Source organism: Vipera ursinii, assembly GCF_947247035.1.
Source record: "Vipera ursinii genome assembly, chromosome: 15".
NCBI lineage: Eukaryota > Metazoa > Chordata > Lepidosauria > Squamata > Viperidae > Vipera > Vipera ursinii.
The window spans coordinates 338,773-353,970 of NC_139528.1; the positions used below are offsets into that span (position 1 = coordinate 338,773).

At 60.9% G+C, this 15,198-nt stretch overlaps 2 protein-coding genes across 4 annotated transcripts; one reads left to right on the forward strand and one right to left on the reverse strand.

Moving 5' to 3' along the window:
* Positions 1–1,262: 1,262 nt before the first annotated feature.
* Positions 1,263–6,261, forward strand: CRABP2 (cellular retinoic acid binding protein 2). Its single transcript, XM_083374745.1, has 4 exons — positions 1,263–1,390; positions 4,259–4,437; positions 5,120–5,233; positions 5,645–6,261. Exons 1-4 carry the CDS (start codon positions 1,321–1,323, stop codon positions 5,693–5,695), a joined length of 414 nt encoding a protein of 137 aa, XP_083230871.1. The 5' UTR covers positions 1,263–1,320; the 3' UTR covers positions 5,696–6,261.
* Positions 6,262–8,191: 1,930 nt separating this feature from the next.
* LOC310647282 (dnaJ homolog subfamily A member 1-like) lies at positions 8,192–14,299 on the reverse strand. Of its 3 annotated transcripts, none has more exons than XM_083374397.1 (9): positions 13,672–14,299; positions 13,112–13,179; positions 12,195–12,345; positions 11,909–12,101; positions 11,409–11,513; positions 10,584–10,811; positions 10,036–10,266; positions 9,767–9,867; positions 8,192–9,488 (listed from the first exon to the last, which is right to left on the reverse strand). In XM_083374397.1, the coding sequence occupies exons 3-9, from the start codon at positions 12,324–12,326 to the stop codon at positions 9,261–9,263; spliced, it is 1,218 nt and encodes a 405-aa protein (XP_083230523.1). In that variant the 5' UTR covers positions 12,327–12,345; positions 13,112–13,179; positions 13,672–14,299; the 3' UTR covers positions 8,192–9,260. The 3 variants fall into 3 exon arrangements, with proteins under 3 accessions (XP_083230523.1, XP_083230525.1, XP_083230524.1); XM_083374399.1 differs by having other exon boundaries at positions 12,195–12,362; positions 13,672–13,858; XM_083374398.1 differs by lacking the exon at positions 13,672–14,299 and adding an exon at positions 13,399–13,417.
* Positions 14,300–15,198: the final 899 nt, after the last annotated feature.

Genomic DNA, 15,198 nt, shown 5'->3' on the forward strand with positions numbered 1-15,198 from the left:
CTGGCTTTCCAAAATTGAAAGGGGGGGTGTTCTGCACCCCCTCCCTGGATTGTGGCTGGGCTGAGCCTCCCTAAAGCAAGCCTGCTTTCTTGGAACAATTGCCTGGGAGAACTAATTACTAAGCCTCCCTCCTGTACTGGGGGGGGGGACCTGGGGCCTTTTTTCTTTCAGAAAATTCCTCCTGTAACCCACCAACTTTCCGCAACAAAAGCCAGGTTGCCAAGCCAGGACTTTCGGACTCCCCTTCCTGTACAGGGGGCCCCTCTCCCCACGCCTCTCCCCCCACCTTGGCAGGGCAGCCCATTGCCCTCCCCAGGGGACGCTCTGGGTCTTCCTACCAGAAGATCTGGGGACCTGAGGGCTCCCTCAGCCCCAGAATCCCGCCTCTGGCCCAGCAGGGCAGCCCCTGGGGGGAGGCGCTGCCCCCCCTTCTCCAGCCTCCCATGGAAGCCTGCTCACAGAGCATCACTCACCCACAAAGCCACCAGGAAGAAGTGGAATTAATGGAATGAATGGGTGGCTATGGTTGCCCAGCCTCGTTTCACTTCCTTTTCAAGGGGGGGTGGGAGGGCAAAATGGGGGGACACTTTAATTCCCCTTCAAGGGCAGAACTTCCTGAGCGTGTCTGAAGTTCATCCCAGATGGGATGTTTTCCCAGACAAAGGAGGGGGGCTGATGGACCCCCTCAATTCTTGCTTTTCTTGAAGTGCTTTTACTCCCCTCTTCAGCCTGGCAAGTGCGAGACCCAGAAGTTGACACACCCTCAGACCCAGACACACACAGGCGCACAAACAGAAAACGGGGGGGGGGCACCAGGCAACCAGTCTCTCCAGACTAGCCTGTGTCCCCCAAACCTTTCAAAGCAAGAACCCTGCAAGGAGCCAACTATCATTTCCAGGGGACCTAGAACCTGGCCAAGTGGGGAGCCAGGCAGGTGTCCCGGTCCCAAACCGGTCATCGTCCCCCGCGCAAGGTCGCCTAGGCGCCGACCTTTTCAGAAGGCGGGAGCCAGGAGGACTCCGAGGCGCGACTCCCGTCTTTGCTGCCCCCGACGAAGGGGGACGGCAGTCCGAGCCTTCCGGGCCTCTCTTCAGGACCCGGGGCTGGAGAGCGGCTTTCCAGGGATGCGGGAAAGGGCTCCGGAGGCGGCGGGGCGCGCAGGTGAGCGGCGGGGGGCTCCTCCTCGGGAGGGGAGGGGCGGGCGGGCGGCTCTTAAAGCGAGGCGCGCCGGCGGAGCCACCAGCGGCAGCGGCGGCCGAGAAGCTTTGCTCGCGCTCCCCTCGCGCCGGATCAGCGACCAGCCCGGCCGTCCCCGCCGCCATGGCCGACTTCACCGGCAACTGGAAGATGCGCAGCTCGGAGAACTTCGAGGAGCTGCTGAAGGCGCTGGGTGAGCGGCAGGGCCGGGCTGGGGGCTGAAGGGGTCCGGGGGCCACGCAGAGAGGAAAGGGGGCGGGGAAGCCCCGAGAGCGAGCGCGCCAGGAAAAGGCAGGGGGGCAGGCGGCTCCTCCGCGCGGGCTGGGGGCTTCGGGTGGGACGGCTCCGCCCGGGAAAGCCGAGGGAGACCGGCGGGCCCACCCGGACCTCAGTTGCGGGACCCCTTTGAAAAGGCTCCGAACACCCCCAGCGATGAGATCCGTGCTCAGAGGGCGTCTCTCTCTCTCAGAGCCGCTTCTCCGGCACCTTTTGCTCCCAGTGCCGAGAACACCCTGAAAAAAAGGGGGGCGCTTGGCGTGAGAGGGGGGCAGTGGAGCCCTTGCTCCCGCCCTGGTCTGTTCCCTTCAGCAGCGCCGTTTCCTCCCTGGGAGAGACCGGGGCAGACGCCAGGCGAGCCTTCCAGACCGCGTCCGTCTTGGCCCTTTTATTCCGAGGATTAGAGGCGCAGGAAGCACGCGAGGCAGAACAGCGCTCTCTTTTCAGCAGCAGTTCGGGGGGGGGGCGGAGGGGTTGGTCCCGCTAGGGAGGCCGAAGCAGGAGGGGAGCCTCGGGTCTCCCGGGACAACGATTCAGCCCCCAAGCTGCGGCTCTGCCCGGTCCTTCCCTGACCCCGGACAGCCGTCGGTGGAGATGGCCCTTGCGGAGAAGAGCCAGGATGGAAAATCCAACACACACACAACTCCCTCTTGCCTTCCCTCCTCCCACCTTCAACTAGGAGAAAAAAAATATCTGCGCACCTTTTCCAGGCAAGCTGGAGCCCACCCACCCACGCCCACCTAAAGCTAGCAAAGCCGGGGGAAAGGCCGCTTCCGAGGCTGCCTTCTTTCTGGGGAGGTCTCTGGCTCTCGGCTCCTCCAGCTCAGACTCACCCCTCCCCTTTTCTCTTTCCAAAGCAGGGGGAGATGGGGGGGAGCGGCTCTGCAAATTCCTTCCAGCTTGAGGAAAGCGCAGCATAGTTCAGGATAAATATCAGATTCTTAGGTTTCCTCTCCACGTCGTTCCTGCCTCCCAGATGGGGATAATTTGATGCTGAGAGGCTGGAGGAGAGAGCGAGGTGGAATTTGGATGTGCGCTGTGAATTTCTGCGGAAGAGTGGGAGGGCACCGGGCACACAGACTGGCAGGAACCTGCACTGCTTAGGAGCCAGGCTGTGACCCAGTTCTTTGGGGAGGAGGTTGCCTGATCTTTCCCCAAGGGATTCCTGGGGGGGGGGGCATAAAAGTGCATCAAGATCCATCTCGCTCTTGAGGAGGCGGAAGTGCAAAGGCAAGTCTGGGCTGCAGCCGCTTGGGGGAAGAGTGAAGTGAATCCTCCAGCCCTAGAGGCAGTCTATCTCTGTGGCCAATTTAGCACCTAGGCCTTTGAGGTCCTGCTCTATGGTTGACACCACTGAGATGCCCTTGAAAGTTGTGAGGGCACCCCGGAATAGCAGGCAGCCCTGCCCTGCTGTCCCACCCTTCTTTCTGGGGAAAAACCCACATTTCTTTTCCTTCTCTTTGGACCTTGCCACTCCCCTTGCAAAACTGCCGCTTTTGCTCATGTCTTTGATCGCGTCTTGTCCTCACCAAGGGAAACATGGCAGCGTCTGACTCCCGCCAGCCAAGAGCCATGCAGCCCCCTTTTCCAACAGAGTTGGCCTGGTCTCTGCTTCCAGAGGGCGAGGCTCCTTGGCACCCCTGCCACCCTCCACCTTCCGCTTCATCAGGGACGCTCTCGTGCCAGTTTTAGGGCGGGAGAAACGCAATCGGGAAAACAAAGCGGACGGGGATTGAAGTGGTCTGTCCAGGAAATGCAGGGAAGCTTCAGCTACGGCGCTGATTGGATCCAGACCTCTTGGAAAATCTGACTGAACAGCAAACAAAATTAAGCAGTGGGAGCCAATCCAGAGGAGAAAAATTTGCATAGCTTAGCTGGCTGGGGAGTTGAAATCCACAGGTGTAAAATTGCCAAAGTTGGACACCCCTGGTTTATCCCTTCCTGGGATTCAGCAAGGCTGCCTGGAAGTTAATGCCTGAGTTTTCCCATGAAGCCCGAGTCCTTTCTGCCTCTTGCACAATTGTTAGCTCACACAACACCGTTGTCATCGCTTCCCTCGGGGAAGGTGTCATGACTGACGGTTGTGCAAGTTCTTGATGATGACTGTTTTTTTCAGAAACATGATAATGTCCCTCCTCACCCCCAATTCTCCTTAAAGTCTGTCATTGCCTCATACTTGGCTTCTTCAGCCTGGCTTAAGGCCCACGTTTGCAAACGTCTGTGTGCTTGTGATTTGTGTTTTAAGAAAGAAAACAAAAACTCAAAGATACCATTGAAGAAGCATCTGAAAGGCGAACAGGTTCATTGTTAGCATCAGCAAATGTTGTGGTGCAAAGACGCGCAGGAATGTGCACATACTCGGAGGGGGCCTTACAAAATGCCCCCCCCCCAGTTGGAGAGCTGGGTGTGCCCCTTGCAAATTCAGGAGGAGGGAAGAAGCCCCATTTGAACCATGTGACTGGCAAACAGTGGAGAGGGAGGCCTCCTCTGAGTCAATGGGGTAAAGGTTCCCCTTGAACCTGAGCCAGGGTTGCATCAGCGGAAGCTGGCTGGGCTCCAGCTGACAAATTCCTAAAGGTTCAACCTCTCCAAAAAACCTCCACAGGAGCCAGGGTGGGCAGGATCCGTGGCGGAAGAGCAGCTCCAGTCTTCTCCAACCTCCAATGCAGAGCCCAGATTCAGTCTGAGGTGGATCAGGTTTAACCCAAGGAAGGAGAGGTCAGGGAGGCATGTCTCGCCCAGGTCCGCTGGGGACTGGCTCACCTCGGACGCCATCTCCTTCCAGGGGTCAACGTGATGCTTCGGAAGATCGCTGTGGCTGCGGCCTCCAAACCAGCAGTGGAGATCAAGCAGGAGGGATCCTCCTTCTACATCAAGACCTCCACCACCGTGCGCACCACGGAGATCCGTTTTGAAATTGGGGAGGAGTTTGAGGAGCAGACGGTGGATGGGCGGCCTTGCAAGGTGAGGGAGAGACAGAGGAAGGGCCCGTGGTCTCCGTGGACCAGGAGAGGGGGCCCTGCTGGATGAGATGGGCCCTGGATCTGTGGTGCTCCCCCCCTTGACAATTCAGGCCTCTCTGCTCTGGCAAGGAAGGGCCTCCAGCTGCCCAGAGGTTGGCCTTGTGGAGGACATAGGCTGCTCCTCCCTGGCTTCTGTGATTGCCCCCCCAAGTACGGCCACTTTCTCCCTAGCTGGACCTGCTGCAGCAAAGGGTGGGGAGGGCTAGCCCTGCAAAATGGGGGCAGGAAGGCCAAACGGAGGGGGAGAAGATCGTCCAGGGGCCCTTCCGCCCTCTTCCCAATCCTTTCTGCATCTCAACCCAGGAAGAGGCGTCTCTGTGCCCCCCCCAGCCCTTCTCAGCCTGGGCAGACAATGAAAGGGGCAGGGGGGGTCTCCAGTGGCCCTTCAAAGCCTCTGCCTTCTGGCTCCCCCCTCCCTATCAGACAGCCCCCTCCCCAGTGATGGATGAGTTGCCCTGCAAAGTGGAACAGATGCCCTCTCTCAGGCATCAGCAGCCTTGTCCTGCGGGCTGCCTGCCGGGTGACAAATGAGCGTGATGGGAGGGGGTTGTGTGCCTCGCTTGGCCGGAGCAGGCCCCTTTTCTCAAGGGAGGAGGCACTTTCTTTCTTTCCCAACTTTCCAGAGTTTGGCCAAGTGGGAGAACAACAAGATCGTGTGTGAGCAGAAGCTGCTGAAAGGAGAAGGGCCCCAGACAAGCTGGTCCCGGGAACTGACCAATGATGGGGAGCTCATCCTGGTGAGGATCCCCCCTTTCTTCTTCTCACTCGGCAGTGGGGACCCCCCAGAGCTGCGCTTCTCTCTCGTTTTCTCAGCTGCCCCCTTTTTTGACTGGCCTCTGTGAGATCAGTGCAACATCCAAACCTGGGGTGCACTTTCTCAACACCCCCCCCCCAGATGGCACAGGTGGGGGCTGCAGGGAAAGCTGTCCCCCCCTACAGAACCCTTTCCCCTCCTGAGGAGGGCAGGAACAGCAAAAAGTCCAAACTTTGTAGTTCCCCCATGTCCCAAGGTGCAGATTCTGGGTGGGTGGGGGCTGTAGGGACCCCTTACCCCTTCTCCCCACCTTTCAGCCTCTTTGGTCCCCAGCCTGGGAGAGAACAAGAAGCCACTTTTGCTTCCTTCTCAACTCGCTTCTTTGCTTTCTCAGACCATGAAAGCTGACGACGTCGTCTGCACCCGGATTTACGTCCGCGAGTGAAAGGACTCCAGCCAGTGCCAGACCCAGCGGGGGGGGGGGGAGACCGGACAGCCCAGGAGCATCCCTACCCTGCAGCGCAATGCCACCCTGACTCCTGGTGCGCTCAGAGGCACCGTCTGCAACAAGACAAAGCTGCTCAGGAGGGCCCTTCTACCCTGGCTGGAGGGAGGGGGCCACCCCACCCTGCTCACCCTTTACCCTGGAGGAGGCGCACAGAGGCCTGCCTGGTTTGAGCGATTAACGGTGGAACCCGGGATCAGCTTGCTGGGTCAGGAGACGGCCCCTACAAGCTGGAGGCTCTTCCCTCCTTCCCCATTTGGGCTGGGGCACAGGGGCTTCCCTGGGCTCCTTGGCGGCAGCAGGTGTCCCCGACACCCCCTCCTCTTTCTTCCTGGCCAGTTTGTGCCGCTCCTCGTGCCTGCCGAACAAGCAAAGCCGCAGAGATGTCGTGCTGCAGGGACCCTCCGAAGGGCTGGGGGTAGACCAGCTCTCACCCCCACCCCCGTAACATCACAGTCTGTAATGCCTGCGAAGGCGCCCGCATCCCCCCAGCCAGCATTAAAGCTTTTCCCAGGTTTTCTGCCTCCGTCCTTTCTATGGTCCCTCCGGGAGGCGTTTCTTTTGTCTCACCACCCCCCTCGCTTTGCCAGTCTCTAGCAAAATGTTTGTAGGCTTAGGAAATCATCTCTGAAGCCCTTTTGGATCATTCCCACCCCATCGGATCACCAGCCTGCTTTTTAAGATTCCAGAGGCTCTGCTGCTTCTTGGGGGCACCCATTATGGGAGGGGAGGGTGAAATTGGGGTCCCTGAGCAGGAAAGCGGCTCTCCAGGGCGGATTGAGGCCTCCAGCTTAGGGCACATGGTCACCTCCTGGAGCTGAAGCTGGTGTCTTTCCACAAGTTCCGTACCTGAGGCACTTCAGGATTGGGGGCGCCAGGCCTCGGAAATTCCTGGCAGCTTTAAATCAAGGGGGCAGCCCCCCAGCCAGCCAACACAGGGGCTTTACTGCTCTGCCAGGGCGGCTGCAAAGACCCTCTGCCTGCCCTGACCGGCCAGGTGGGCCCAACCTTGGAGAGGCTAAGCGCTCTATCAAGCCCCCCTCTGTTGCCATGGCAAAGCCGGGGACCCCTCCTGCATTTTGTGCCTGGGAGCCTTCAGCATTATCCCAGGCAACCTCGCTTGCAGTGACCTTAAGCACCATCTTTCCTCTGGCGTTCCCAGGAAGGAGAACAAAGCGCCCCCCCCCTTCTTCCCTGCTCTGAAAGGGGCACCTTTCATCCCCGGACAAAGCCTGTCCCGGCCCTCCCCCTCTCGGCGCCCGGCAGGTCAGAGGCCACAGACTGGCAGCCCCTCCTCCAGCTCTGCACCGATGAGGTGTGTGTGGGGGGGGAAAGAGTTGGGGGTGCTTGCCCCCCTCCTTCCCAGGAGGCGGAGGGATGATCTGAAGGGCTTCTGGACAGCCCCAAAGAGTCCACCAGGGGCAGCGTTTGTTCCAGAAGTGATCCCCAGTAGCCAGCAGGGGGCAGCCTTCACTGTCGCTCAGCTTTCCACCAGCCCTTCCAAGCCCTGGGATGAAGTTTTCTCCAAGGCTTGGGGAGAGCTCAAACTTTCCCCCACCTGAGCAAGAACCAGCAAAGGAGGACCCTGAGAGGAAGCCTCAAAAAAAGTGGGGAGTGCAGCCCCTAACGTGGATGATCTCAAAGCAGGGACATTCCTCACCGGAATGGTGAGGAATGGAGAAAAGAGGGTCCACGTCAACGAGTAAACCTCAGCCGTTCTCCTCTTCTGAAAGTGAAAGCTGCGTGGGCCGAGTCGCCCCAAGCTTTTCCTTCTCCTTGGGCCCATCTGACCAGGCATTGCCGAGGACCTGGGGACCTCGTTCAAATCTCTGCAATGACCCCAACAGCCAGAAGGCAAAGCCACCCCGACTGACCAGGGAGACTCAGCGCTTTGGACTCGTACATCCGAGCCTCTCCCCCCACCTTTTCCTGTAAGAGCCACAATCTGGTAGCCAAGCTCTGCCTTTCCTACACTTTCAAAAAGCGATTTAAGTCTGGCACCGTTTGGAAATCAGAAACCACGTGCTGAAAAAAGGCTCCTTCCTGCAGCAGCACACAAAAATTTGGCAGATCCGCCCGGCTGGTGGGATGCCTCTGTCTGCCGGTCCGGAGGCTCCCCTTCTGCAGCCTTGGCACAGCCGCTTCCCGGACTACCTCCTTGCAGCCTGGGACCTGGTCCCATTCAGAAGCAGAGGCAAGATTTTGTGGGAAGGGGCCGGTCAGGCCCTGCGCTGATCCCACCTTGCGGGGAATCAGCTGCTCATGACCCACAAGAGCACAGAGGCTGCAGCTGGTGCCAACGGCTGCATTTGCACAACACCGACCTAGTGGAAAGTGAGCGAGTGAGGGGACGGTGGGCCCCATTGCGCTGAGCCCCAAAGCAGCTAAGGGCGGCGGAGGAGGAGGGGACAGTATCAATAACCAGGCAGACAGTGATCTGGAGAATCACCTTTTTTCCTTGAAGCAAAATTCAAGTTAAGTTCTGCAGACCCCGGAGAGTCCCACAAAAGTCGCGTTTCTCCAGTCAGTTTGCAGTCAGGAGGCAGAGCAGAAGGAAAAAAATAAGAGAGGAAAAGCAAAAAGTGGGGAATGAACCCCAAAGGTTCCTCAGCAAACACCGAGCTTTGCTGAGTTTGGAAACTGAGGCGCCTGGCCCCACATGCCAGAGGGGGGGACTCGGGACAAGCAGGACCACCCACGGGGCCGAGAGTGCCCCCCCACCGCTAACCCCTAACACCGACTATGCTACCCGGAAAAGACCCACTATTACTGCGAATGCTCTTGTAGAGAGGGAGGGGCAGCATCCAGGACGGCCCCTCTCAGTGGCACAACAGGAAGGCACTTAAAGGCCAAGGGCAGCCTCCCCCAACCCCCTCCCACCTGCAGACTGGCAGCTGAAGAGAGGCTTCCTTTGCCAGGGCTGCCAGGACGTGTTGAGGTCCAGCTGCCCACCCATCAGCCGCCCCCTGGCTTGTCTGCAAGACCCCCATCCTGGCTAGACTTTGAGATGGCCGAGGCTGGGAGACGGACGCGTTCCCACGGCCTCCGGGACTCCTTGCCCGCAGCAGATGGCGAAGCCAGGGTCAGGAGGACTAACTCTGGATGCAAAGGAAGCTGGCTTGTAGCGGACGGGGGCCTGTTTCTCTTTGGAGCCGGGGCTCTCCTGGAAAGAAACCAGCATTATTGTCCGAAGCTGGCAAACCAGGACAGGCCCAAAGCAGTCAGGCATGAAAGGCAGCTGAGGCTCTGAAGTTGATTTCTAGGGTGGAATGCTCGGGGGAGGGGGCTCGGGGGAGCTAAGACTCCCTAAGCTAGAAGGAGAGTCCCAGATGCGGCCAACCTCCAAAGGGTTGGGGGATCTTTGGCCAAAGAGGGTCTTTCTGAACCGGAGGGACTGCCCGCCCCTTGACCGCTCCAGCTGGACGGCCACTGGCGGTTGTGTTTTTTAAGGCACCCTGGGCTTCCTGCCCTGCGAGGCCGCACGGGGGGGGCTCTGTCCACCGGGCTACGAGGTCTGGCACTGGACGTTGTGGCGCAGAGGGTCTTCAAAGTCATCTTCGTGGTAGATCTCGCTCTGGAAGCGACGGCCGGAGAAGTCCGGCTGGGGAAAATAGTCCCGTAGCTCCACCTCCTCCATGTCCTCCGTGGCCATCACCTCTTCGTGGCGGGGGAAGAAGGACTGGAACTGGCGCAGCTGGTGGGGGGGCAGCCAGCCAGGCTGCGGGAATTTCACCTGGGCAGCAGAGGGGGAGGGGCAGCTGTAGCTGGGGGGAGGGGAACCAGGCTCCTTCCCAGTAGGACAATCCGCAGGAATTGTGGAAAATGGGGGAGCTACGGGGGCCCCAAGACGGCCAAGGATTATGGCTCGCCTCCTCCCCCTCCAGTCCTTGCTCAGATGGGGGCCTGGCGCCAACCAGGCTTGGGGGGGCACTGGGTGGGACTGGCGGGTTGGAAGACCTCACCGGCACTTCCCCAAAGGAGCCGGCTGGGGGTAGCCAAGGGCCTCCGTACCTCAAAGTGGATGACCAGCCTCCCCTTCTGGCCAGGGCTGCGGTAGACGGGCATCCCCTCGTTCGGGATGCACCGGACGTCTCCAGGCTTGATCACGCAGCCTGTGGGGCACAGCAGGCAGGGATGAGGGGCGGGCAGCAGCTGATCCAGAAGGCAGCCCCCTGGATCCCTCCCAGGAAAGGGAGCTGCAGGAACCATTTCAGCTTCCAAGGGGGGAGGACCGGCCCCTCCTTCCCTCCCCCAAGCCCAGAGGGCCCCCAGTCCCTCACCGGGCCGCGAAGAGACCAGGAGCCTCCGGTTGTCCAGGGTCTGGATGACCTGCTTGCAGCCACACAGGGCGTCCACCAGCGGCACCTCCCGCCGGACGAGGAGGTCGTTGCCCCTGCGCTGGAAGACTGGGTGCGGCTTCTGATCCAGCACGATCACAATGTCTCCGGGCTCGAATCCGGGCGCCTGGTCCCCCTCCTGGTGGAAGGTGATCTTCTGCCGGTCGGCCATGCCTGCGGGGGGGGGGGGGAAGAGCGGTGGGCTAGAGGCAGCCAGCCAAGGGGCAGCAACTCTCCTGCTACACCGGTGTGGAGGGGGAGAGTCCGTTGCTTTGCAACAGGCCGAGTCTGACTGAGTTAATGAATTAAATCAGCCAGAAGGGATTAAAGCTAACCAAGGTTACAACTGACACAGGAATCTGAAGCCAGGCGGCTGTAACTGAACTGGTTCCTTGGGGGTGTGAAGGGGGCCCAAAAAGGCGGAAAGGGAGCCACCACAAAGGGGGAACCAGCGCAGGGAAGCCAGCAAAGCTCAGCCCCCCCCAGCTTACCTTTGTCCAGGTGCACATTGAGAATCTTCTTCTCCCGGACCACCTTCCGGCCGTTGCAGGCGAGGCAGCGGTCAAGGGGCCGCAGCCATTCTCCTTGGCCCTGGCACTGCGAGCACATGGCCTGGATGTGGTGCACCATGTTGGGCCCCAGCTGGTGGACAATGACCTCCATGCCGGAGCCGTGGCACTTGGGACACCGGACGTCAAGGCCCTCCCTGCCGCCTCGGCCTGCAAAGGCAGAGCGGGATGAGGGGACGCAAGGGTGGCGTCGCTGGTGGCTCAGCCCAGCCCCTCCCACCTCTTTCAGCCTATTTGCCCATCCTGCCCCACCGCAAGCTCTCCGTCCCAGGAGCCCCTCCCTTACCTGAGGACGGGTCTTCCCCATTATCTGTCTGGGGGCCGGCCTTCCGGTGATCCCAAGCCTGAGAAACAGCCCCCCCCAGACGGTCCCTGGCCTCGAGGTCCTTTTGGAATCAGCCAAGGCTGCCCAGAAACAGGGAGCAGCGGACCAAAACAGCTCCCGCCAAGAATCCGCCCAGAACCCGCCCAGCCAGTCCCGAGCTCAGTCCCGATGGCCGTGCCAGAGCTCAGCTGGGCTAATTCCAGCTCTGGAGCATTTTTGCGGCTTGCTGAGCCGCTGCACACACCCAACGCAGGAGAGTTTGGCGCCTTGTGCAAACTTGGCCGATGGGCTGTCAGGTATCGGGTGAAGCTCTGGAGCTGAGCTGCAGCTCCTCCTGCTCCCCAGGTCCCCCAGCACAGCAGACGGAGCCCCCACCAGCCTCCCCACCCTCTGCCCCGGGGAGAGCCCCCCACCCCACTCACCCCCACAGCTCCTGCAGATGACGTTCTTCTGCAGGGAGAGTTTCCGGGTGCCCCCGTTGTAGAGGTCCTCCAGGGTGACGGTCAGCAGGTGGACGGCCGTCTTGCCTACGAAGGGAGAAGCCTCAGAGACAAAGGGCTGGTGGAGGAGGAGGGGGGCGATGGCTGCGATGACGGAGCCCCTGGGATTGGGGCAGGATGGGGCTTGTTGTCGGCAGCCTGAGTTCCCTCTGGGCTGAAGGGGGATGAACCACTCCTCGGAGAGTCTGACTCCCCACCAGGGCTTGTGGGGTACAGACAGACAAGCAGGGGAGGGGGGGTTCTCAAGAAGCCAAGCACCCTCCCTGTACTTTCTGGGCCCCGACACAGATGGGGAGAAGCCGGGGGAATCCTCATCACTGCCCTCCAGCCCCCAGGTCTAAGGCTGATCCACCCGCACAGATTCCCCTGCCGGCACACGCGGTCCCAGAGCAGCCTGCCTCCCCCCGGCTGCGCTCCCCTACCTCTCCTCTCCACCCGGGGGCCCTGCGTGCGGCCCCCTCCTCCAAAGAACAGGTCAAAGATGTCCATCGGGGTCCCAAAGCCGCCCCGGCTGGCCGTGCCGCCCTCCTTCATGGCCCGCTCCCCACCTCGGTCATAGACTGACCTCTTGCTGGGGTCAGAGAGGACCTCGTACGCCTGCGAGATCTGCTTGAACTGGGGAGGGAGGGAGGAAGAGGGGGCTAAGTCCAACCCCAGAGTGGGCAGCAGCACCACCCTTGTCGTGCCCACCTTGCTCTCCCCACCTACCCGCTCCCCCTCGCTGGGGTTCTTGTCCGGATGGTATCTGAGCGCCAGGCGGCGGTACGCCCTCTTGATCTCGTCCATGGTGGCACAGGGCTTGACGCCCAGAAGGTCGTAGTAGCCCGTTTCCCTCACCATCTTTTCTCCAGAGGGAGTGCTGGGGGGGAGGGGAGGCTGTTGGTAGGGGGAGCCCCCCAGGAGATCCAGCCAGTGAGAAGCTCAGCCAGAGGCCCACAGGGCTCTTTGCCCCATCGCCACAGACCAGCCGCCACCCGACTCTGACGGCTGGCAGGCTTCGCAGAAGGGGCCGATCCGAGGGAGACAACCAGCCTCAAAACGTCTCTGAAGCTGCCGCAACTCGGCAGGTTTTCTCCAGCCGCAGCAGCGCGTCTGCCGCTCAGGCCCTCCGCCCAGCCTCCACGGGGCCAGCTTAATAGCCTGGCAAGGGAGCCGGAGCTGGGCGTGGGGCTGTGTCAGCATCCCAAGGCGCTCATTAGCTGGCCTGCCCCACAGGATGAGCGTGAGTTTTCAGCCTTGCAGGGCGTGGAGGGCAGATGAAGGAGGAGATGGCGCACACACTGGCCCAGCCGGCTCGGCCTGCCCTACTTTGCTCGGCTCCTTCTCGGCAAGCCCAGGGGACCCATCGCCCCAAAGGCTGCCTCCTTCCTTTGGCCCCACCGGGCTCAGCCTCCTCCCCATCCAGCCCCACGGCCTGCTTCCTGGGTCCCTGATGAGCAGGGAAGGGGTCCCCAAAGAGTTTCTGGGAGGGGTCAGAAGCCCCTCAGGACGCAGCAAAGAGGGCCCGAAGCCCACCCACCCCTCCATCCCAGGCAATCTCGCCACCCACTCTGCCCAAGTGCCCCACAGCTGCCTCTGCCTACCCCAGAGCTCCCTCCCTCCGGAGCCCCAGCGTGACAACCCACCTTCTCCCGAGTCCTCCTGCGTCTCCTCAAGAGAATCTTCTCCCGGAGGCCTGAAAGGGCCCGATTCCCTGGAAATCCGCAAGATTGCTGAGCGAACAGTTTCTCACCTAGAAATCTCCCCGGTGGCAACTTTGTGGGCTGCGTGAGGCACCCAAGCGCAGGGCGGAGGGAGGAGACGCAGCCGCTGCCGCCGCCACCCACAAAGCGGCCCTGCCCCGTCAGCTCTTTCGGAAGCCGGGAACTCCTGCGCGCCGCCTCGCCCAGAGCAGCCAGGCCAAAACAAGCACCTGATCCTGCAAACGCTGCGCTCCTTTGATGCTGTGAGTGCCCGGAAGTCAGAGGGAACCACCGGGAGACTTTGGCAGGCTGGCACAAGACCGGCCGGCACAAGAGCCTGAGTGCAACTGACTCTGTGCAACGGCAAGCCAGTGAGCCAAGCAGCTGCAGTTACTCACACAATCCAGTCTCATCCCGGGTCGTCGCACCCTCGGGTGCCACTACGGGTGCCACTACGCCCGGGCACTGGGCAGAGAGTCACAGCTCACATGCAGCCACCTCACCTTCCTGCCGAGGGACGTCAAGGGGGCAGAATGATGCCCCCAAGGGAAGAGCGGCACAGCCTGCACATGTACGTCCTCTTGCAAATGATGGGTTGCGGAGTGAGCGAGAGAGGGGAAGGAACGGAATGCCTTGGGTTGCAGATTTTCCCGGACTCGCAACTGTTCGGACAAAACAGCGGCGAAAGGAGTGGGCCGGTCCTCACGCTTACGACCACTGCGGCATTCCCACGGTCACGTGATCAAAGGTCAGACGCTTGGCATCCGGCACGGATTTAGGATGGTTGCCGTGCCCGGGGGTCACGTGACCTTCCACATCAAGGGGGGAAGCGCGACTGTCTTAACGACCACGCGATTCACCGAACGCGATAAAAGCTGCAAAGGGAAACAACGCTGGCTCCAGCCGTGACTGTAAGTCGAGGACCACCTGTTGCTGCCCCCCCCTGCCTGCTGGCTTGAGAGGAGGGGCTGGGAAAGGCAGCGCTGATCCTCCCGGCTAAGCAAGAACCCACCCGGGGACGGAGCTCCCAGCCGGCTGGCAGAAGCCAGGAGAGCGCCCCGGCTCGAGGCCCCCCTTTGCACTTTTCGCTGCTGCCCCGAGGCCAGGAAACGTCCCGGCCCAAGGCCCCTCCCGACGGGGGCCAAGCCGCGGAGACGGAGGTCCAGAGCCCCCGAGATGAGGCCAGGCTCCCCCCCCGGCCCCTTCCCCAGCCCGGCCCTCCCGCCCCCCGCCCGCACCACACCGCCCATCCTCCCCAGCCGGGACGGGACGGAGGACACTCACCCCCCCGCTCGGAACTCTCTGGAACGGCGACCACGCCCCCCCCCGTGCCCATTGGCCCCCTTTCCCCACCCCTCTCGGGGAGGCTCCGCCCTAGGCTGCCGCCATTGGGCCGTTCGGCAGGGACCGCTCGCGGGGCGGGATTCCTCCCGGTGACGTCCATTCGCTTTTGGTTGGGCGCCTGTTAAGCCCTCTGGCCGTTCCGATTGGCCAGCAGGAAGTGAGGGCGGAAGAAGCGCGGAGTTTGCCGTTCTGCGCCTACGCTGTGGACGTATCGAACAAATTGCCCGTTTCGGTATTTTCCATTTAAGAAAAGGGATTTTGGCGCTGGGGAAGGAATAAATAATTTGCTTTTTAAAGGCATCGAGGATCAGGAGGAGGAGGAGGCTGTAGCCTCCCAGAGTCGGTGGGAGTCGGGTGACATATAAATTTAAGGATTACTATATAGACAGCAATGCGAAATGTTATTTACAACCTTGCGAAGTATTATTACCTAATGATAAAAATATTTATTACATTTACCATTTATATTCTGCGCAACTCCCAGTTACATCCTGGAACATAATAATTATAGTCATTAGTTAATATTGCCATTTCCTTAGAAGCTACGGGAGCTCTGAAACGTCAGTCTGGGCGGGTGGGATGCTCTGAGCCAAGGAGCTGCGGAGAGGGAGAGCACGGCTGGCGACCCTCCGGATCCCGCGAGGGACTCTTGCGGTGGGTTTGGGTGCTTTCTCGGCTTCGCTCAG